We start from the raw sequence: 25,145 nt of genomic DNA on the forward strand, positions 1-25,145 counted from the left end.
GGCATAATTAAGATGGTGAATTTATCATATAAGCCATATTAGAAAGAAGTTTTCTCAAAGGCACAAAGGCTCAAAGTTGACTTACTCTAACATCTTGAGAAGAAAAACAGATCTTAAATGTAGACTGTGCCTTAAGAACCAAGTATCTCAACATGATTATAGTCAGTGGAGAAAGGTCAGAGTTTAGTTCCTACACACACGAATATGTAGCTACTGTAGATCTGACATGCAGCATGGTAGATTTTGTCCTTCATCTGCATTTTGGAATAATGTTGGAAGTTAAATTTGTCCCTTTGGTCCTAACAGTCACTATTTTGCCCCTATAACTCTGACTTCTCCTTTAGCTTTCTTCATTTTTGTGATTCCTTTTTATTATGTATCACAACTTTACATGTCGAGAGAAAGACTAAATTTAGTTGTCCTTTTATCTACAGCTATGAAATACCCTTAAGATAACCACAGCCAGAAACTGAAGCCACAGAAAAACTAGTAGTACATCCATAAAACTCATTCAGTATTACCTGCCAAATACACATTTTTAGAATGGGCATAAATAGAAAAGTTGTAAAATAAGGACCAAGACCAGGTCAAAGATGTCAGGATATGAAAATAAAGCCTGTAAAGAATTTGGTGATCAGTGTTCATGACAAAAAAGGGGCACAAGACTAGTTACCCAGAAAAGACAAATAGGGTTATTGACAAACAAGACCATGGGGTTACCTTACGAAGCCAGGGATTGGCAAACTTTTTGTGTAAAGGGTCAGATAGTAATATTTTAGGCTCCATCAGCCATGCAGTGTCTGTCCCAACCACTTAACTCTGACACTTAATATAAAAGCAGCCCTATATAGCACATAAATTATTGAGCATGGCTGTGTTCCATTAAAACTTTATTATAAAAACAGGGGACAGGCCACATTTGGCCCATGGCCTGTAGTATGTCCTGTCTGTACTGGGCTATAAAGCTCTTTGAAGTATAAACTGTGTTATGTTTACCTGTATTTAGCACCCTTACTAACACATAGTGAGGCTCATTATTTTTCAGCCCAGTAAGTGATTATTCACATTAAATATGATAAAAACAAATGAAACTATATTCATTCACTTGGGATACATCAGTGAGCAAGAGACATAGTAAAAAGTGTCACCACTGTAGTGGGGTACACACTATGTTTAAAACTGCTTTCGTATGTTTCAACCCCATGTTTAAAAACCCTTTAAAACTGCTTTCTTGCATGAATAGCTGCTACTAGCTTCTCTTTTGGGGGATGGGGACAGGGTGCGCCCCTTCTGTGAATACACAGTAAATTAACTACTGAATATTTAACCCCCAAATGTAATACCTAGTTTTCAGTGTTGTTGCTGTTCTTGGTAATTTGAATCCCCACTTGCTGACTCTTGCCATTGCCTCAGATTAATCCATTTATGATCCAGGTACCCTTAAACTGCCTACTGTAGTTCCAAAACATCTTCTGACTTCCTTCCTATAGTGTACCAAGATGAAGGAAGCTAAAGGAGGAATCAGAGGGGCAGGGGAAAAGTAGCGACTGTTAGGACCAAAGTGAGAGACCTGAATCCCCAAATCATTCCAAGATACAGATGGAGAACAAACAACTACCATGTTTTCTCTACACTAGCTACTGGGCATGTTTACCCACTTACACAGCCTAAGATAATAGTTCATTTAGCACCCATTCTTGGTCGTGAAAGGGGAGACTAGGAAAGCATAGACAAGGACTCAGTTTAATGCCATCAAAACAAAGTTATTGTTTGCTGAAACACTTTTTTCAATTCAATCTTCCCAACAACCATATCCAACAGTGATTGATCACATACCCATTAGGAAACTCAGGTTCAAAGGTGAAGTAACTTGCTTATCTTTGCCACAGGAGGTAAAAAATGGCACCAAAATTCAAACTTACATTTAACTCCAAAGATAATGCTCCGACACAAAAAATTCTGGAAATATACCTTATTTACAAAGTAGGAGCTTCTTATATATATATGAATTGGGTATGTGACAAGAAATCATATAACAAATACCTAGAAATTTTAGAATGGCTGCTGGAAAAAACATTTTAAAAACAAAAAACCTATTGTAGGAAGGAAAAGGCATTATGATATCAGAGGATATTAAGTAGAATATAAAACACACATTTCCTTTCTATTCTAAATGGACAGAGGAAAACAAACTTCTTTTATCACTTATTCTGGTGAGGCAAATCTCCAATCTCTGTACAAGAAAGTGGGAAATGTTATGTTTTATTTAAACATTCTTAAAACTGCTTTAGACCTCAGATAAGCTCTGTTAAAACATACTTTTACATTATAATAACTGTTACTTAGAACAGATCTTCTCAGTCCTGGCTTACTACTTATATGAAAGGCATTACATATGTGAAGGAGTTTCAGTGTTTATAAATTAGGTGCTTTAAAGACCACTGTTCCCGTGTAAGTAGAAACAGCACCTGACTGGACAAGCTAGTAAAGCTTGAGGAAGACTTACATGGTCTTTCCCCACCAGACAGCAATCTTCAAAACTGGAGGCCCAGGAGGAATAGGGTTGCAAACAGCATGTAATTCTTAATGGAATGTTAGAATCATGGCTTGTAAGTTCTTTTCTAAGTTGAACATATTTACTTCTGATTTCAGAGATTTTTAGAATGTTATATAAAATTTTGGAGAAGTTTGGAATCTGGTATAAACAGTCATCTACTTCAGTATTCCAGACTTTTTATTTTTCCTTCAAAGAACATTCTGAGAGCTGAACAAGAAAAGGGTATTAAACAAGATCTGGATCCTTTTCCCCTAACTTTCCTAGACCAGCCATAAGGCACCTGAGATAGGACTTAATATTAATAGAAACATAACTATCAAAGAATGACTATGAAGTCTTGGAACAATCAAAAGGAAAGGCTTTAAATTAACTAGATACTTACTGAGGATGGAATTCTCATGAAATAAAAGGTAAGGGTTAAAGATTTAAGAAGAAAAGAATGAAGTAAAATGGTTATATGCTACTAAAAATTTGTTCCTAGAGAGACAACTATTACTTCCCGTTCTTGGACCCATTCCTTCCCCATACAAAGCAGTTAACTCTGCAGATGGAGAGGTATTTTATGATTCTAGGAATCTGGAGCAAGGTCCCAGGTGAGCTCTCTTATTTTTGTTATTTTAAAGGACTAGGAAGGGAAAAGAAAGAGGTGTAGAAAGCCGCCTGTAGATTTTTACACATTTTAAGACTATTTCTAGTACATTTCTAAAAATGTATGTTTGTATAAAAATAGCAAGGTTAAACATGTCTCCTCACTGAGGTTGGCCATCTTCAGGTCCCACCTTCACCCTAACTCTTCCCTTCCTCAGTCTGTTTGGAGGTAAACAAGTTGGACTCTGCAGAGGAGACTCTTCAGTGAAGAAGGTAATGGAGGAATAAATTTTGCAGCTAAATACCTCAATAATAATGTGACTTACAGTTACCTGAGGGATGCTGATTTTCTTTAACTTAAAAGATTAGGGAATAGGGCCAGGGTCCAAAAGGCAGGGATGTCTGCCCCAGGCCCTGTCTACCACTGTCTTAGGAACATGCAGGGTAAGGGAGAGAGCTACAAATTTAAGATTAGAGAGACTAGGACAGCTCCTCCCAGGAGGGAAAAAAATACTTAGGGTAAATTCTAGATCCCCAGGCCAAAAAAGGCAATAGGGACATTATATTAGCCCTAACTCTTATTTACCTGGCTCTTTAAATGTCTTTGTATATGTCCAGAAGGAGCTGAAGGAAGAAGGATGTTTTCTGTTAGAGAAGAGAAACTGAAGGCTGCTTCTACAGGACCAGCACTAGGGGGCACCGGAGCAAAGTATACTGAGCATGACCTGTGTGACTGCCAAAGAGCTTCAACTCTGGAAATTAGGGGAACAGAGGAAATACCCATTGGTGAAACCCAATGCACTTCCAGTTCAAATAAAGATCTAATCCTGTTCTTGATATAGTCTTCTCACATACTTAATTTTATAAAAGTGTTCACTGTCGTGTTGAATTTAAACTTCAAATATAACTACCATTCATAAATTTCTGAATGACCATGTTCATGACAACAGAAAAGAAAAATAAATTTTAGAAAGTACTCTCTGAAAGGCAATTTGGCAATATAAATCAAGCCTTAAAAGTATGTACCATCTTTGACCCAGCAGTTCCATTTCTAAGAATATAATACAGGAGGAAACAATGTAAAACACAGAACAAACTTTTGTACCAGAATGTCCATCATGGCATTAATTTTATTTCTTAACACGCTTAAACAACCTAAATATCCAAGAGATAAGAGTGGTAAAATAAATTATGGTAGAGCTATACAATGGACTATCATGCATACATTAAATATATTATCTATAAACACTTAATAACTGAAGGAAATGTTGATTGTAGAGGAGACACAAAATTTTGGAAACTGCAAACACATTATGATTTCAATAAGACTGAAATATGTTAGAAAAAGTATTGAAGGAAAATACACCAAAATATCAACAGTGGTTATCCATAGGTGGTAAGATTCAGAAATTTTATTTATATATTTTTTACAATGAACAAGTACTCCAATAATAGAGGCCAAATTTATGAAAACCTTTCTGCTTTATATTATACACCAAACACTAATAAACAATTTATTAATCAAAAACATAAGTTGACCTCATAACTGTATACTTAAACTGTAACCCACTGGGCATTACAAACTGAGGCATTTAAAATCACAGTCACTTCTCATTTAAATGTATCCTCTTCAGGGATACAGAATGATGAAAAGTGGCTATATAACATAACTTCAGTATCCAACTGATTAACACACATTGTTAGCTTGTGTTCAGCAAGTAGTCAACCAATGTGTCCTTAGAAAATTTGTTTAACAACAACAACGACAACAACAAAACTCTCTAGAGCTAGTTGTATTAAAATCTCAATAACGGAAGAATTTAAAAAGTGCTAACAGAAGAACCACTCGATTGAGATTCAAAAGAATTGTGCTCTAAGTTTCCGATCTTAGTCAAGTCCCAATGTTTCTAAGTATCAGGTTCCTTATCAGTACAATGGGGTTATCATAACATCCACTTTAGAATTATTAGGAAGACTTAATTAAAGCATTTAATTCAAGTGATTTACAAAATCACTTGATGTAAAACATCAACAAATATTAACAGCAATGTCCTCTTCTAGGCCTTATCTACAACAGGTTCCATCAAATCACTTCCAAACTTCCTTATAGCTTTAATATCACATTTATAAACAATAGAATAATGTTGCTACAACAAATAAGATACAGGACACATTAGGCATTTTTCTAGTATTCATCCAAGTTTAACAACTCTGTGAGTTATATATGATAAGTCAAAACGTAAGATTCGGATGGAGAATCAAGATGTTTTTGTACTAGTAGTTTTTGAAAGTTGTTGTGATAAAATTATCACTGTTAGATATCATCAATAAAAACAATCCCTCAAACAGTATCAAAAGGTATAAAGCAAAAAGTAAATTTATCTCCTTATGCCTGCCCCCAAAGAATTTCTATTTCCTAGAGCCAATCACTGTTGAGATTCTTATATATCTACCAGACATCTGCAGTTAAGGAAGTTATTAACCTTAGCAGATTGAAGAATTTTAGAGCTAGAAAAAATTGGCCCAATGTAACTTTCAATTTTATAAATAAGTAACCTGACACACGTGATTATTTTAGTTGTTATTAATATCTGGAACGCAATTCACAATAGATAAAATGCTATGACATAAATTACTGGTTTTAAAATTATCCAAGTGATTTGCCTCAAGGTTATTTACACAACAAGCTAATGATGTGGCTGGAACTACAGTTAGGAAGCTGATAACAAATGGGATAGTAATAATATATATTAAATGCATACAAAGCTTACGTTTTTAAAGTTTCAAAGATCTTAAAGTTTCAAAGATATTCTACATCATACAGCGGATTAGAAAGTTTGGCAATTCATGAACTAGTTATTACTATGCATAAAAATCAATACAACTGTTTTATAAGGAGAAATCTTAGCAATGAGAGACTTTTAAAGTTTGCCTGTGTTTTGAATATTCACGCTTTTCAACATTATCACTTAGAGAATTACTTTTAAATTATAGATATAAACAACACACAATGATTAATCACTGAATACACTTTGGTTAAAAAAAAAACCCAACAACTTCAAAATGAGAAGAAATAATGTGAGAGAGACACTTAAAGTAAGGAGAATTTCATATATGATATGAATGCACACAAGACTATAAACAGAAATCAACTGAATAATAAAGCACCTAAAAGATCCTTCAGCATTCTTTCTAACATAAAGAAAATCAGTGTTGACCACAAAAGCTGCATTGCCACTGTGGCAATGACAACTACAAAATCTGTATTATGACTAATGACAAAAAAGGAAGATATCTTTTATTAGAAGAATGTGTGAGAAATTAAACAGAAAGGTAAGGAATCTCAAAATAATTCTACCGTAACAGGATTTAAAAAAACAGAAAACAGGGTGTTGTATGGAAACCAATTTGTCAATAAATTTCATATATATATATAAAAAAAAAAAAAAACAGAAAACATTCAGAGAAGTGGGTTCAAGAATAAGTCTCACTCCAATTATGGAATATAGTTATAAAAGAACAAAACTGAAATTAAACTTAATAGAGGAATTAACCATTAATTATGCTAAATTTTTAACAAGTATATATTCCAATTAACTTAAATACAAGTATCAATATCCAGCCAAATTATAAAGAGCTCAGATAACCTAAATAATCTAAGTGGAAAAAAAACGAATGCCAAAATCAGATGGAAAAATCAAAGTAAAAATTAAGTAATTGTGTGTAATATACACACTCTTGCTATCAAATTTTAACTTACATATATTCAAGCTCCTTTAATTTTGCCATATTAAAGAACATTTCAAAGACATGAAAATGTAATACACCTTTAAATGACTTTTGTTACTAACAAAAGGTTAACTCTGATTTTTGCTTTTTAAGACTAACATTGTCAATAAAATAGAAAAATGAGGCGGCTAACCAATATATTACTGTTGTTCTAACTGAAAATAAATAAAACCCCAAGTATTTTCTAAAGGCAGAAAAATCCTCAAATTATTAACAGGAAAGAAAAGAATGCTCCATATCAAGTTGTTGGTTCTATGATGTATTATTAGCCTTCTTTACTGGTTGAATAGCACCTGTTTTATTAAGAGGAGGATATGTAAACATAATATTTTTATTTGGTTCTTTATCAAGTATTTGTTTTTACTCCTATGTTCAAGCCTTTCTCATTTCATGAGACAACTGAAATATATTTATATTTGTATCAGACAGTTCTAATATATAAATAGTATTTTTTTGGTCTGATTCTCTTCATGGTTCTGTTCATGGTTTCTCATTTTCTTTTTAGTTGAGTAGTCTTTACTATAAGCTCATTTTTCTTTAAATTTTCTTTGCCTCTTAGAGGCAAATTCCTTCAAAAAGGAATTACATTTGATTCTATTAGGTGCTTGAAGATATCACTACCACAAATATTTTAAATCAAAATCTTAATTTGCTTTGAAAATTTTTTTTTAATGGAGCACTGAAGTAGTATGAATTTAGGGTGGGAACCTATATGAAAACTTGCTCATGGCTATCAACTTTCATGAAAGACGTATTTTCTCCCATTTAATCAATGACAAATTTTAAGACAGGCTATTTTCCTTACATCCCCCCATGAATGGAGCTGGTGTGGGCTTATTTCTAATTTACCCTTGTGTGGGAAGTACTCTTTAGGATCCCAAGTTTATCAGGGAGATGTGCTACCCATTAGATATTCCACCTTGGAAGGGCCTTGGGATTTGTCTAGATTAGACAATATCCTCAAGGTTAACTAGGCTTTAGGCTCTGATTTGATTCTCTTAGATCCTAGTTTCATTTTAATCTCTGATTTGTATTTCCTTTATTTCGAATGGCTATGCATAGATTAAAATTTTAAAAAATTTATCTAACAATTTGTTTTTAACAAGAATGTTGTTTAGTTTGGGCCCCAAGGGGCCATAATTCAATAACTAAGAGCTACACAGTATTACCTTCAATATTTTTCTTTTAAATAGCATGCCATTTATCAGAGCTCTTGTGGTTTCCACTACAATTATTCCTTATAAGACTTTTAACTTGGTGTATCTATACAACTCTGCATCTGTTGAAGAACTGGTTATCTTCCAAAGAGGTAAAATATACTTACTCATAGGATAAAGCAAAATTGATAACAATAATTATTATATATTTTATTAAAAATTATAATTTATTATAATAACTGGTAACAATAAATTATTAAATAATGATTTAAACAAGGTTATTTTGTTTTAGTAATAACCCTTCTGCCTTCAGAAACTCTTACTTACTTTGGAAGGAGAACCATCAGTAATTTTCACCAACTGCCAAAGAATCGAGTAATGGGAACACTGCAGTGCCTGTACGACTATCTGTATCAAATAAAAAAATTCAAACAAATGAGACATAATTTATGTTTGTACAGTATTAACAATGTTTATCATAGTTTTTTTCTTATAATAAGGTTTCAAGTCCAAATTTTTGTAGAATTAATGGAATGTGTAAAATAATATTTGGTTAAAAAAAAGACAAACCAACATATCAATCTAGAGAATAAAGATATAACATGCCTTGATAAATATGGACCCAAATAACACTATGTTTTAAACAAAAATCTACTGTTATGAATAGTTTGCACAGATTTTTAAAGGGAGACTGAAGAAATAAGTTTTATCCAAATTTTATAATGATTACTTTTGTTTTAAAGCATTTTTACTATGAAATAGAACACTTATACAGAAATATACATAAAACATTTAATAACTTAATATAAAGAAAGTTATCTATGTAACCACCACCCAGATCAAGAAACAGAACATTGCCAGCAATTTCTCCCAATATTTTTCTTCCCTCTAAGGAAGGGTAATAGTCATTTTGACTTATCAGGCAGTCAGTACATTTTATCTACCTAAGTCTCCATCTCTAAATACTGAGTGTATTATGTCTAGTTGTGAATATTATATAAATGGAATCATGTAATATGTATTACTTTGATTCTGATTTCTTTCATTTTAACATTTATAGTTAGGATTCATACACATTGCTGCATATAGCTATAGTTCATTATTTCTTTATACTATATTTAGAATATCCTCCTATTTATTCATTCATTCCATTGTTGCTGAGCTTTTACAGTGCTTATAGTTTGAGGCCATCATGAATAATGCTGCTATGAACATTCTTATTCTATGTCTCCTGGTACCCATACATGCATTTGTCTAGCTAAGAGGTTCTTGAAGTTTTTAGTTCTCAGGACCTTTCTACACTCTTAAAAATTACTAAAAAATTCCTTTCAAAGAAACCTAAATTGCTTTTGTTTATGTGAATTATATAACACATTTATCATATTAGAAATTATAAGTAATGTTTCAAATACACATTAATTCATTTAAAAATTAATAGAGGTGCCTGGGTGTCCCAGTTTGTTATGTCTGACTCTTGTTACCGGCTCAGGTCATGATCTCACAGTCTGTGAGTTCAAGTCCATGTTGGGCTCTGCACTGATGGCATGCAGTCTGCTTGGCATTTGGTCTCTCCTTCCCTCTGCCCCTCCCCCACTTATGTGCTCTCTGTCTCTCTTGCTCTCACAATAAATAAGTAAACTTAAAAAAATTAAAATGAACAAATTATATAATAAAGAATACATATTTCTGAAAAAGCACTAAATTTTCTAAAATGAAAATCATTTAGTGGGAAGAATGGCACTGTTTCACAGTTTTGCAAATCTCTTTAATGTCCAGCTTAATAGAAAACAGGGTTTCAAATCTGCTTCTGCATTTTATTAAAATATGCTGTTTTGATTGAAGTATGTGAAGAAATTCCAGTGTCACAGATTGCTGGAAAAAGAATTACATTTTAGTAGTCTTTATAGATAAATGTGGATATTCTTTGACATGACACCAATACTTCAATGTACATTTGTGAGATAATAAAAGCAAATAATATCTTCCTCTTATCATAAAAATAGTTTGATCTCAAAGACCTGTCCTGGAAACTAACAGGGCTCTCCAAACTACACTTTGAGGGCCACTGTTGTACGAATAGGATTGCTGGATTATATAGTGTGTGCATGTTTAACTTTATGGTAGATAGTACCAAGAGTACTATCTTAATGTAGTATTAACTTACATTTCTCTAAATACTAATGGACATAGGCACATTTTCATTTTCTATTGGCACTGAATTCTTGTTCTATGAAATATCTGCCCCTATTTTCAGAGACAAAAATAACAGAATTCAGGAAGATAAAACTGGTTAAGAATCATAACTATAGAATAATTTCATTTTGGATAGGGCTTTTACTACATTTTTGTTTGAGTACATGATATATTTTTATTGCAATAAAGCATTATCTAATAATATATTCCATCATTATAGTATCTCTATTATCTTTCCCACTTGATAAACTAAAAATTATAAGAAGAGATATATGTAGATAATAAATCAAAATAGAAATCAGTAAGTAGAATGTGAAGAAAGTGGTTAAAATTTTAGCTGGTTGAACTTCAAAAATTTTAGGATCCAGATCACATAAGCAAAACATATCTCCAATACACCTATTCACCACTGAAAATAACTCATCAGAATTAGAGGGATAAGTAGTGCTGCCTTTGATGTAACATCAGTAAGATGATGTCAGGATCTTATCAAACATAGTAATAATTAAATGACTGACTCATGTCAGAAACAAGACTACTGAAACACTGTCAAGTTATGAACATTAATGCTAAAGAAATCACCTCATTATACTCAGGAAATGCTCAATATGCGTACATATACTGGTTGAGACATACTGTGATAACCTCTAATTTAGAATACAGGTACACTGGTAATGTGATTTGTGTGGAAGGAAAAGAGAATATTAAAAAAATTCTTATTTGAAACAACCTGAATTGTTAAACTACTGGAAAAGTAATATACAAATAACATTATCAGTAGGAAATTAAGATATAGAAAAAAGTAATGTTGAAGAATAGCTTAATTTTACCATTTCTCCTAATCATCACAAATATAATTTCCTTTCCTTCTACATTTCTATTGACCTATATACTAGGAAATTATGCAAACTGTTCCAAAGTTTTGCAGAAGTATCTTAGAAATGGTTATGAGGGAAGCAGACACTTGTCCACTCCAATATCTATTTCAAATACAGCATCCCCATTTTATTTTTTCATAGGTCAGTATTCATCATGAGTTTACTTCAAAAAGGCTCTATTGCGTTATTTTAAAATAAAAAGCTCACTTTCACTGACTAGGAAGCATTCTGTCTTCTCACAGGTATAATTATATAACAATATACCTGATCCCATTTCAAAAGAAAATTTAGAATGCTTTCTTCCTGGCTTTACATCATTATCCTCCATACTAGTGATGTTATACTAACTTGTCCAGACATCATTTATTCAGCAACTTAATTTTTCTGTAGTAGAGACAGATAGATGAAACAAGAAGGACAAACAACAAAAAACAGAAAAAGCCAAAAGAGATTGTTTTAACTGGTGAGGACCACAGTCCTTCTCCCTTTCCTTGACTCCCTGGAGAGGGTCTTCCAATAATATATCAAGTATAAGGCTGATGACAAAGAATTTCTTCCAAACCTACCCCTCTGTCCTCCTGTTTCCAAGAGCTAACACTGTTCCTGGGAGAACACAGTAATGTATACTGCACACTTCTGGGCAAAAGTAGTTAAGAAGCAGGAGTGCCTATTCTATCTTCTACTCTCCTATCTGCCAGCAGGATACCAATGACCCAGGAGACCTTGGGACACCCCACTTCCCTTAATTGCACTTTATAAGAGTGAGAATAAATTTCTATTGTGTTAAGCCACTGAGATATTGAGATTAATCTATTATAGCAGTTAGCATTACCATAATCAACATAAAATTATTTATTAGCCCTTTTCCTTAATAATTACTTTTACCTATTTAAAGGAACCACAGCTCAGATTGAATTAATGAGAGTCAATCAACTTCTGGCTAATGATATCACATATCCTAAAGATGAACTGTAGGATTATATGTAAATAAAGAAAGATGGTGGGGAGGTGCCTGAGTGACTCAGCTAGTTAAGTGTCCAACTCTTGGTTTTTGCTCAGGTCATGATCTCATGGTTTGTGAGTTTGAGCCCCATGTCAGATTCTGTGCTGAGTGCAGAGCCTGCTTGGGATTCCCTCTTTCCTTCTCTGCCCCTTCCCTGCTTTCTCTAAGTAAATTATTTTAAAAAATAATTAAAAAATGAAGACTAAATGACAAGCTCCTAGAATGTTTATGTTTTGAAAAACTGAATTTTTATGGAAAATACAATATGACTATAGAATAATAAGAAAAATGATTATGCATACGTAATATATACATGTGTAGATATATATTAACTACATGCATAGGGCATGTTTAAAATACTGAAAATCCACATAATGACTGTGGGATAAATTGGGGTTGTTTCACTTTTCTGTTTGCAAGAGACTTTAAGGGTTGGAGGATCGATTTTTTTTAGTGGCTACATGCATGACAAGAGAGTAAATTCAACCTCATACTAGTCTGCTTTTCATATCCAATACTGGTTTTTCTATCATATTCAGAGTAGGTTAATGTGCGTGACAATATCCCCTTAAAAAAAAGTCTTTAGATGCAAATTGATAATCAACATGGCTTTACCAAGAAGAATGTAAGGCTGGCAAATAAGCACATGAAAAGATGTTTAACATCATTAGCATTAAGGAAATGTACATTAATTAAAAGCACAATGAGATACCACTACATACCTACAAGGAGGGCTAAAGTAAAAACTAATCAAGCGCTGCTAAGGATGCGGAACAAATGGGACTTTCGTGTTGCTGGAAGGAATGCAGAATGGTGCAGACACTCTGGAAAATGGTGTGGCAGTTTCTAATAAAGTCAAACACACACTCATACCCTAATACCTGCAACTATGCTCTTGGGCATTTACTTTAGAGAAGTGAAAACTTATGTTCATATAAAAAGCTGTACACATATGTTCACTTTAGTTGTGACAGCGAAAAGATGGAAACAACCCAAATGCCTTTCAACAGGTGAATGAATAAAACAAACGGCTACACAATGGAGTAGAATTGAACCAACGATTAATTAAAAAATGAACCAACTACTGATTCAAACAATTTGGATTAATCTCAAAGGCATTATGGTCAGTGAAGACATTATGCTCACTGAAAGATTTTATGTTCTAAAGGGTTACAACACTTTATGATTTCATTTATTTGGAAACCTTAAGAAGACAAATCCATAGTGATGGAAAACAGAGCAGTGGTTTGCAGGAGTTGTAGGTAGGGCAAGCATCTAATTATAAAGGGATTGAATGAAGAAAAAAGTAGATATGTGATATCCCTTGTGATGGTGATTATATAAATCTATGCACATGTTAAAATTCATAACTTTACATAAAAGAAAAAAAGGTCAGTTTTACCATATAATAATTAAAAATAATAGTCAATATGGCGAAGAGTTTGCAGTAATAATTTTCTTGAGAAAATGCTAACAAAAGCAAAAACATTAAGGCAAGTCATAGTGATAAGTAACAAATAATTCTTTAATAGAGAAGAAAGATTCCTAAGTTCTACATGTGCTTTGAGAATGAAGAATCATCCCATGCATTGTATTACCAGTGGCCGTAGTATACTATACATTAAAAAAAAAAATCATCGTAAGGGTAAAAAACAGAGTTAAAAATACAAATAGTAAAAGATTAACTTCTGCAACTAAGAAATTAAAAGACTTCTCAAGGAATGGATTACACAGCAGGCTAATGCATATTAATCCTTGACAGTTTTGGACCCTGGAATTATGCTGTCAAGCTTTCTCATAAGTTCCAAGTAGTATTTAAAACAAGGAAGAGTGGGGCGCCTGCGTGGCTCGGTCGGTTAAGTGTCTGACTTCGGCTCAGGTCATGATCTCGCAGTCCGTGAGTTCGAGCCCCACGTCGGGCTCTGTGCTCACAGCTCAGAGCCTGGAGCCTGTTTCAGATTCTGTGTCTCTCTCTCTCTGACCCTCCCCCGTTCGTGCTCTGTCTCTCTCTGTCTCAAAAATAAATAAACGTTAAAAAAAATTTTTTTAAAACAAGGAAGAGTATGAAGAAAAATGTGATATGTCAATGATAAGGTCCAGTGTGGAATATTATAATCTCTTTTAGTGAGATTTCTTCATAGTGATCTCCAAAAGAGGGTTTGGCATATAGTGAAAAGGACACTGCCCAGGCATTCACATCATACAACCTTAGGCCTACTCTTAAACAGTTTGTGTGTACTAGCCTTTTCTTCCCAAACAATGTAGGCTTTAACATCAAAAAAGATCTTGCCACTTTTCATGTCATTGATCAGCTTGAAAGATCCAATGAGCAATTTCTGCTGCTGACCTTGAAATTCTCTAGTAATACAAGCAAACAATTGTCCAAACAACATATACAACATCTCAACCATTCCTAAACCATTAAGAAACCATAACATAATACTTAGTGGAGACAGGATTTTGGTCCACATAAAATGGTGAAAGTAGGGAACATTCATAATTCCAAGAGAAGAATAGTCACTTAAAGACATATTCAAAGTAAAATGAATAATTTATGCAAATAGATTCCAAACATTTTTTTTTTAAAGTTTATTTATATTGAGAGAAAGAGAAAATGCAAGTGGGGCGGGGGCAGAGAGAAAGAGAGACAGAATCTCTCTTTTCGTGGGATTTGATCTCACAAACCGTGAGATCATGACCTGAGCTGAAACCAAGAGTCAGATGCTTAACCGAATGAGCCACACAGGTGCCCCCACTAAACATTATAAAAAATAACACTATTAAAACACAAGAAAAAAAAGAAGTGAATATTTAAATGACTTAGAAATGTGTGGGAAGGCTTTCCAAGTAAGACATCAAACAAAAAACTGATAATTCTGATTATATAAAGAATATTTATATACCAGACAAGATATAATAAAATTAAAAATTCCCATTGGTAAATTACTGCAACAAATGACATAAGCTTAAGAACATTAATATAAAGAACTTAAAAAGTAAAATGAAACTGGAGATCTGCCATACAACATTGTACCTATAGTTAACAATACTGTACTAGAGACTTAAAAATTTGTTGAGAGTAGACTTCATGTTATGTGTTTTTTACTATAAAAACAAAAAAAAATTAACACAACAAAAAGATGGGGAAACATAAAGAAAGGTTATTTTAGAGAGGCATATAAAAACTAATCAGAGATATAATTGTACGGCAATTTAAAAATGTAATCTGAAAAAAAAGAGCTCTGTTTTTCTAACAGATGTTTTACTCAGTATCCAAGTCTTCTGCTAGACTAGGAGCTTAAAACAAATATATTACCTGATCTTAGAGAATAATCTAGATGGAAAATAAGTTTCAACTGTAACAATTTAGTAACTGGTGTGACTAAGTGTACACATGCAGGGTCAGGTGTTAAGGGGCAAGAAGAAGGACTCCTGTCTTAGCCAGGAAGAGTAATATGGTTAGGAAAAACTTTCTATAGAAGCAAAAGTGTATACTAAATCTTTAAAGAAAGATGTAAGATTTAACCTGGCAACAAAGGGGCAATGTAAGTTGAAGAAAAAGCAATTTCAAAAAAAAGCCTCACCAATAAACTGTGAACAGTCTGATACAGAGTAAGTATAAGCATATACTGAGGCTAGATCAGCAAAAACCAAATCACAGAGGGCCTTATAAAAGAGTGACTATATATCCTGGTTTATACCTATGTCTTGGAATAATTATTAACAGTACTCCTTTTCACTTTCAAAAGTACACTTGTTTGGACAACAACATGGTCACCTCAGTATGACAAAAAAATCTGGGTGTTATCCTAAGAATGCTAGGTAATGCACAGATAGTAACATGTTCATATCTGAACAGAAGAGTAACATGATCAGGTGTTTCAAAAATATCCCACTAGCAAGAACAAAGAAAAGTGCTTCCATTTGTTCTTTGTTAAGATATTTTAATGTAATATTTGATACTTCAAAATAGTTGTATTATAAAGCATAATAATAAAATTAACCTATGAACAGACTACCAAATTTAAGAACTACTATGATATCAATAATTTGGTATCCATCTATGATCTCTTCCCCTATTCCTTAAGATTGGCAAACCATTCTACTAAATTTCATATATATCATGTCCTGGCTCTTAAAAAAATAGTTTTATCACATATACATATCATTGGAAAATACACTGTTTGATTTTTCTAGTTTTTCAACTTTTAAAACATGGTATAACACTATATGTTGTCTTCTAAGAGAGCAGATGTACCTCACTCTAGCCATGCTTCTGAAGGATCTATGAAGATTAAAAAATAGAAATTTTCATGTTACACCCCTGAGGATTTAGAGTCAACAAAAACAGTCCAATAATCGCTTTAAACAACTAATTTTAATTTAAATAATAGCGGCAGCCATTATATATAACTTTGCTAGAGAGCTGAAAAATAAGAATGAAGGTTATATCAAACTTTTCTACCTAAGGCTCTTGGTTCTGAAATTTCCACCATGTGATAAATGTTTTCTTTTGTTCTTATGGTTGCGTTTTGGTCCGGGGCTTTCTAAACTTCAAAACATACATTGGTCAGGCTTTGAAATGGACTTCATTAAGTATGAGCAATAATTACTCTTATTTTTGTCCTTGTGCATTAAAAAATTTAAGATATAATTTATATACAAAGAAAAATTTACTGTTTTCAACATACAGTTCTGCAGTTTTGACAAATGTATCATCAGGTAGTCATCAAAACAATCAAGAAATAGAACAGTTCATCATCCTTCAAATTCCCCCATACCCTTCTGTAGTCAGCTCCCTGCACCATTCTGGATTTCTGTTTTCTGACTCTAAGTTTTGCTTCTTCCAAAATGTATAATAAAATTGTACAGCACATAGCTTTGTGCATCTGGTTTCTTTGACTCTGTATGTTACTGAGACTCATCCATGTTGTTGCATGACAGTGGTTCAGTGGTACCTTCCATTTTATTGCTGAGAAGTATTCTACTGTATGGATGATAATATAATTTGTTTTTATACCTTCACCACTTGATGGACATTTGAGTTGTTGGCAGTTTGGGGCAATTATGAATACAGCTGCTATACACATTCCAGTATAGGTTTTTATGTGAAAAAAAAGTTTTTATGTGAAAACTTAAGTTTTCATTTCTCTTGGATAAATACTCAGGAGATGGACTGCTGGGCCAGATGGTAAGTGTGTATTTAACTTTATAAGAAATTGCCAAATTGCTTTCTGAAGTGAATGTACCATTGTGCATTCCTTCCAGCAACATACAAGTTCCACTGCTTTCTAAATCTCATCATGCTTTTAATCTGCATTTCTCTAATGACTAATGAGATAAGCTGCTTTTCATGTGTTTTTCATCTATCTTCTATGGTGAATTATCTGTTGTTTTTACCACTGAATTTTGAGAGATCTTTATCATTTTGAGTACAAGTCTGTTATCAGATATGTGATTTGTAAATATCTTTTGGTCTTATATGCTTGTATTTTCAATTCTCTTAACACGATCTTTCAAGAGCAGAAGTGCTTAATTTTGCTGAATGTGTATTTTTGAAATTTTTAAATTATGGATCATGCTTCTGATGTTGTATGTAAGAAATCTTTGATTAACTTAAAGGTCACAAAGATTTTCTCCTGTGTGTACTTTCAGATGTTTTATACTTGCAGGTGGTGCATTTAGTTTTATGGTCTAAAGGTCTATTTTGAGTTAATTTTGTAGATGGTATGAAGTGTGAACTGAGATTCTTTTTTCTCCCCATATATATATATTCATTTTAGAACCATTTGTTAAAAAGGTTATCCCTTCTCCAAAGAAATGCCCTAGCACCTCTGTCAAAAATCAACTTACCACATATATGTGAATGTATTTCTGGATTCTCTATACTGCTCCTTTGATCTATGTCTAGCCTTTCTTGAGTACCACACTGTCAAAGTTACTGTTTAGTCTTTAAGATAGTGTGAATATTCTACCTTTGTTCTTTTTAAAAATTATTTTGCCCTTCAATATAATTTTTTTTTTTTACATTTATTTATTAATGAGAGACAGAGAGACACAGAGTGTGAGCAGGGGACAGGTAAAGAGAGGGGAGACATAGAATCCAAAGTAGGCTCCGGGCTCTGAGCCGTCAGCACAGAGCCCAACGCGGGGCTCCAACTCACAAACTGTGAGATCATGACCTGAGCCGAAGTTGGTTGCTTAACCAACTGAGCCACCCAGGCACCCCTGCCCTTCAATATAAATTGTATGAATCAAGTTGTCAGTTTCTACAAAAAATCCTGCAGAGATTTTAAATGGAATTGTGTTAGTCAACCTAAGATCAGTTTGGGGAAAAGTGACATCTTAACAATATTAAGTCTTCTAATTCATGAACATGATATAATCTTCATTTATTAAAATCTTTGATTTCTTTCATTAGTGTTTTGTAGTTTTCAGCATACAGATCTTGCACACATTTTGTTGATTTATGCCAAAGTTATTTCATGTTTTTTGGTGCTATTATAAACCATACATAGTTTTTAATTTTTTTAATGTTTATTTATTTTTGACAGAGAGAGACAGAGCATGAGCGGGGGAGGGGCAGAGAGAGGGAGACAGAATCTGAAGCAGGCTCCAGACTCTGAGCTGTTAGCACAGAGCCCGACACAGGGCTCAAACTCACAGACTGCGAGATCATGACCTGAGCCTAAGTTGGGACGCTCAGCCAACTGAGCCACCCAGGCGCCCCTAAACCGTACACAGTTTTCAAATGTCAATTTTGAGTTATTCGTTATTCAACAACAGATTTTTAAATTTAAAAAGCAATTGATGTACATAGGGAAATATCCAACAGTATAATGGTGTACAATTCAAACTAAGTTTCTTGAACACTACAGATCTCTAGTTTTCCATTAAGAAAGCCATTGTTCGGGGCGCCTGGGTGGCGCAGTCGGTTAAGCGTCCGACTTCAGCCAGGTCACGATCTCGTGGTCCGTGAGTTCGAGCCCCGCGTCAGGCTCTGGGCTGATGGCTCGGAGCCTGGAGCCTGTTTCCGATTCTGTGTCTCCCTCTCTCTCTGCCCCTCCCCCGTTCATGCTCTGTCTCTCTCTGTCCCAAAAATAAAAGAAAAAAAAAAGAAAAAAAAAAGAAAAAAAAAAAAAAGAAAGCCATTGTTCAACAGTTCCTTATGTATCATCCCAGATACAATCTGTCAATTAACAGGTGTCTGTATATTGAAATCTTTAAATTTATATAACCTCTTTAAATTTATATAACCATTCTACTCCTTGCCTTTTGCATTAAATTTTCTCACATAGAATACTTAACATAAATAATATTAACACTTTAAAATTTACAGTGACCTAGCACTGCATAGAATCAAAACTATCCTACCAAAGCTAACTGGTTCTCTCCTGATCAAAATTTAGATTATTTCAAGTTGTAATTTTTTATAAATAATGCTACGATGAATGTCTTTGTACCTACGTCTTTTTACACATCTCCAAGTATATATCTGTAGTCTAAATTCCTAAAATATAAATGTCAATCAAGGTATATCTGCTTTTAATTTTGATAAGAATTTGACAAGTAACTTTCTAAAGTGATTACACCAATTTAGTCTACAATGGTATTTGAAAGTATGTGAGTATTTAAAAACAAAAAATAAAACATCCAACAACTCCATAAGGTTTTCTGATACATACATACAGTTGAGAATTACTAGAACAGAGCCTAGATTAGAAAAAGGTTAAAACTAAGGTTACTAAGACAAAATAGGTAACTACTACTGTGATTCACAAGAGAAAATATGAAGGATTAAACTAAGAAAATGATAGTAGGGCTAAAAGAATGGTGGCAAAAGAGATATTGAGGAGGTAGAATTTTTTAAAAGATAAAAATCTCTTGAGATTAAGGATGCTTCTAATATTCCCTCCCTTAGGATCTGACACTCAAACACATTTTTGATCAATAATAAAAAGGTAGGTGGTAATCTGGATATATGTGGGGGTGGTAGCCAAATTTTGATATAACATGCCCAAGGAATAGTCAGAAGTAACTGAAATAATTTCTAAGTTCAGTCAAGGAAAAAAGTGTGTAGTCTTCTAAGGAACATATCAGCATTCTTCTAAAGACAGTATGACTGCATTATTTACACAGAAAGTCATAATCTATCCAACATCAATAATGTTACTGAAGTTAAACTCAACCTATGTTCATTCTAAAGAAATGTGTTGATTACGAGTTCATGATGGTAAAGTACAAGCATTTAATCTCTCCCCACAATTCCCACTGAAAAAATACAAAAGATGTTTAGACAAAATAAAAAGATTAAAAAAAAAAAAGAGTTTGACACGGGGCAAACATCAGAAGGGATGCGATAGCAAACAGCAGCAGCAAATTAGTAGCAAGAAATGTGAAGAGACACTGAAAAGAATTTAAAAGCTTGGTTTGAGTGGATATGCAACAGCTATGTAACATTAGGCAAGTTATTTAATATCTCGATGTTTCAGTTTCATCATCAATAAAAATAGTATAAGCATACATATCCCATAGGGTTGTCATAAGGCTTAAACAAATGTATACATGTAAAGACTTAAAATATTACTATATGTGAAAAGTACAAAAAAAATTTTCTATTATTGATGCCTTGAGAAGCCCAGAGTTAGTGACCTGTGATTATATTCCCTTCCTCTTTATGGGTTTACTCTCACTATCTTGTTATATAGCAAATATTTACCAAAACAATTCACAAATGTTCTTTATTGGCTTTCAATTTGTAGGATCAATTCAGACAATTCTGGCAACTATATATTAAAGCAGAAGTTTAATATTTTATTTTTGATAGATGTTATCTAAAAACAAGGTATAAACTTACAAGGACACCAACAGGCAATAGGCATAAAATCACAAAACAAAATAGGGAGAATTTAAATATTTCTTGCCTTTATTTTACAAAAAATTATATGAAGAAATACTACAAATTGGGGCACCTGGGTAGCTCAGTCAGTTAAGTGTCCAACTACTGACTTCGACTCAGGTCATGATCTCACTCCTCGTGGGATTGAGCCCTGCGTCAGGTTCTGCGCGGTCAGTAGAGCCTGCTTGGGATTCTCTTTCCCTCTCTTCTCTCTGCCCTTTCCCTGCTGGTGTTCTCTCTCTCAAAATAAATAAACTTAAAAAAAAAAAAAAGAAAAGAAAAACTACAATAAATTCTGAAATGTGGATTGTTTACTGTGTTATAGAACTGTAATAATTTTTAATACTTTTTGTAGGTTAAAAACTCATTAGAATAGGGGAGGACACAAACAGATGCCAGATGCCATATTCTTGCTCCGAAGTGTTCAAAAAAATATTTAAAAGCACACAGGAGGAGGAGGTATCAAAGCAACTCCCTCTAATTCTACAACAATTTGAACACCAAAATAAATTAACAATAGAACTCAATTTTAACCAGCTGGACAGAATAGGAATAAAGTAGTAATCCACGAGTCTATATGAATTTTAAAAAATGAACAAATGAATGAAGAAGGGCAAGTTCTTCTTTATAGCAGAGGGTCAACAAATAAATGACATAAATAAATGACATAAATAAATGATGGAAAGTCACTATTTACTTCATTTGTGACCATGAGAGAAATAAATGACTGAGGCAAGAATCATAAATGGATGCTAACATTATATCAAAGTTTGACAAGAAACAGGAATATTCTTAAGGAATCTTTCCACATTAAAAAAGAAAATGGAAACTCTACACAGGATAGACTTGGCAGAGCCTACCTTATTAAAGTGATCAAAGTTAATATCACAATAGGAAACAAAATGACATCATGTGCCTCCTGATGTGATGCACTGAGGGCAGAATATCATTTATTGTAGCATTCTACCGAGAATGCATTATATGAATGAATCTAAACATGTCGATTAGACAAAACTAAGTTGAGGAGATTCTTTTATTATTTTTTTAAATATTTACTAATTTGAGACAGGGAGAGTGTGTGTAAGCCAGGGAGAAGGAAAGAGGAAGAGAGAGACTCTTAAGCCCCAAAGTGGGGTTTGATCTCACGACCCTGAGATCACAACCTGAGCCAAAAACCAAGAGTCAGACGCTCAACCAACTGAGCCACCCAGGCACCCCAGTTGAGTACATTCTATAAAATAATTAGCCTGTATCTTCAAAGTGTCAATGTCATGAAACACAAAGAACAAGAAAGCATTCCAGATTAAAAGACCAAAAAAAAAAAAAAAAAAAAAAAGACATTAAAAACTGGATGCAATGTATTATTATTGCTTGGATTCTGGGCTGGGGGAAAACTGCTATGAAGAATATCATTAGGGGTGTCTGGAGGCTCATCAGTTGGGCTTCTGAGTTTGGCTTAGGTCATGGTCTCACAGCTTGTGAGTTCAAGCTCCGCGTTGGGCTCTGTGCTGATTAACTCAGAGCCTGGAGCCTACTTCAGATTCTATGTCTCCCTCTCTCTCTCCCCCTACCCTGCTTGTGCACTGTCTCTCTCTCTCTCTCAAAAATAAAATAAAACATTAAAAAAGAATATTACTGTTTTACATATGCATATTTATATGAAAATAAAATATATATATAGAGAGAGAAAGTGAGAAAGCTTGCGAGTATGCAACTGTGGAAAACTTGTGACAATAGATGAATCAGATGAAGGAAATAAGAGTTTATTTTTCTATATAACTCTTCTATAATTTGAGTTAAAAGATTATTATACACAGGTAAATTCTTCTAAACTTCAGTCTCACATATTCTAAACCTGTAATAGTTAAAACAGTATTGGCATGAGAAAAGAGATCACTGGAAGAGGAAAGAAAAAAAAAATAACTCAGAAGACTAGGAAACTTCTAGTTAAAACGGTTACCATGGAAAACAAACAGTCAAGCATATGGACAATACAATTGCCCAAAACTGCTAGACGATTAATTTTAAATTATCTTCAGAATATTAAGCATAACTAAAGGCAAGCAATCACAAACATTCTGGTAGTTATTTGTTATCTTTACTCAAAAAGGGTATTTTCTCCGAATTTTAAAGTACAGAGTGGCAATCTACAAAAGTAAGCCTGTATGGTCTTTTGAAGGACTGGTTGAATTCTGTATACTTTTCAGATTTTCAATTGTAGGTATCTAAAGACATGTTTCTAAGAGCTGCTGACTGCTAAATAGTTTCTATTGCTAAAACAAACAAGAGCACAATCTAGTAGTGATGCACTAAAACTTCATATACATGATTAAAGTTTTAAGGACATGTCTAACGACACAAATAGAAATATATTCCATGATTGTGGATTGGAAGAACCAATATTGTTAAAATGTCCATACTACCCAAAGCAAACTACAGATTCAATGCAATCCTTATCAAAATACCGACAGCATTTTTCACAGATCTAGAAAAAACAATCCTAAAATTGTGACAGAAGATCCTGAACAGCCAAAACAATCTTGAAAAAAAAAAAGAACAAAACTGAAGGGATCACAATCCCAGATTTTGACATAAACTACAAAGTTGTAGTAATCAAAGCAGTAGGGTCCTGGCACAAAAACAGACATATAGATTAGTGGAACAGAAGGGAGAGCACCAAAATAAACCCATGATTATATGGTCAATTAATCTTTACAAAGGAGGCAAGAATATGCAATGGGAAAAAGTCTCTTCAACAAATGGTGCTGGGGAAACTGGACAACATGCAAAAGAAAGAGGCTGGGACCATTTTCTTTCACCATACCCAAAAATAAACTCAAATGGATTAAAGATCCAAATGTGAGACCTGAAACCATAAAAATCCTAGAAGAGAGACCAGGCAGTAATTTCGCTGATGTCAGCCACAGCAACATTTTTTTAGACAGGTTTCCTGAGGCAAGGGAAAGAAAAGCAAAAATAAACTATTGAGACTGTATCAAAATAAAAAGCTTCTACACAGCGAAGGAAACAATCAAGAAAACTAAAAGACAACCTACGGAATGGGAGAAGATATTTGCAAATGACATATCTGATAAAGAAAGGGTTAGTATCCAAAATGTATGAAGAACTTACACAACTCAACACCACAAAAACAAATAATACAATTAAAAAATGGGAAGAAGACAGAAACAGACATTTCTCCAAAGGAAACACACAGATGACCAACAGACACATGAAAAGATTTTCATCATCACTTATCACTAGGGAAACGCAAATCAAAACTTCAATGAAATATCACCTCACACTTGTTAGAATGGTTAAAATCAAACAGGAAACAACAAGTGCAAACATGGATGTAGAGAAAAAGAAACATCTGTGCACTGCTGGTGGGAATGCAAACTGGTGCAGCATTCCTCAAAAAAATAAAAATGATCCAGTAATTCTCCTACTGGGTATTTACCCAAAGAATACAAAAATACTAACTTGAAACATTTGCACCCCTATGTTTACTGCAGCATTATTTACAATAGTCAAATTATGGAAGCAGCCCAAGCATCCATCAACTAAATAAATGGATAAAGAAGATGTGGTATGTATGTATGCATGTATATGCATGTGTGTTTACACACACACACACACACACACACACACCAGTGGAATATTATGGTTCATAAAAAAGAATGAAATCTTGACATTTGCAACAGCATGGATGGAGCGAGAGGATGTAATACTAAGAGAAATAAGTCAGTCAGAAAAAGACAAATACTATATGATTTCACTCATAAGTGGAATTTAAGAAACAAAACACAGAAACACAAAACAAAAAAAGAGGCAAATAAAAAAACAGACTCTTCACCTTAGAGAACAAACTGATGGTTCCCAGAGGGGAGGTGAGTGGGGGATGGGTGAAGGAGGTGAAGGGGATTAAGAGTACACTTTTGATGAGCATTGAGTAATGTACAGAACTATCAAATCACTATATTGTACACCTGAAACTAATATAACACTCTGTTAACTATACTTGAATTAAAAAAAAGAAAGTATGTGTTAAGATTAACAAAGTATAAGCAAATGTCACATG

At 33.5% G+C, this 25,145-nt stretch overlaps 1 protein-coding gene across 1 annotated transcript in view; it reads right to left on the reverse strand.

The window, feature by feature from the left end:
* Positions 1 to 25,145, reverse strand: part of STAG1 (stromal antigen 1) — a 402,316-nt gene that overhangs the window by 39,914 nt on the left and 337,257 nt on the right. The window contains exon 22 of the mRNA XM_030330452.2: positions 8,419 to 8,499. Within this exon, the coding sequence (XP_030186312.1) occupies positions 8,419 to 8,499 (81 nt within the window). The remainder of the gene's footprint in view (positions 1 to 8,418; positions 8,500 to 25,145) is intronic.

This window comes from Lynx canadensis, chromosome C2, assembly GCF_007474595.2.
Source record: "Lynx canadensis isolate LIC74 chromosome C2, mLynCan4.pri.v2, whole genome shotgun sequence".
Lineage (NCBI taxonomy): Eukaryota > Metazoa > Chordata > Mammalia > Carnivora > Felidae > Lynx > Lynx canadensis.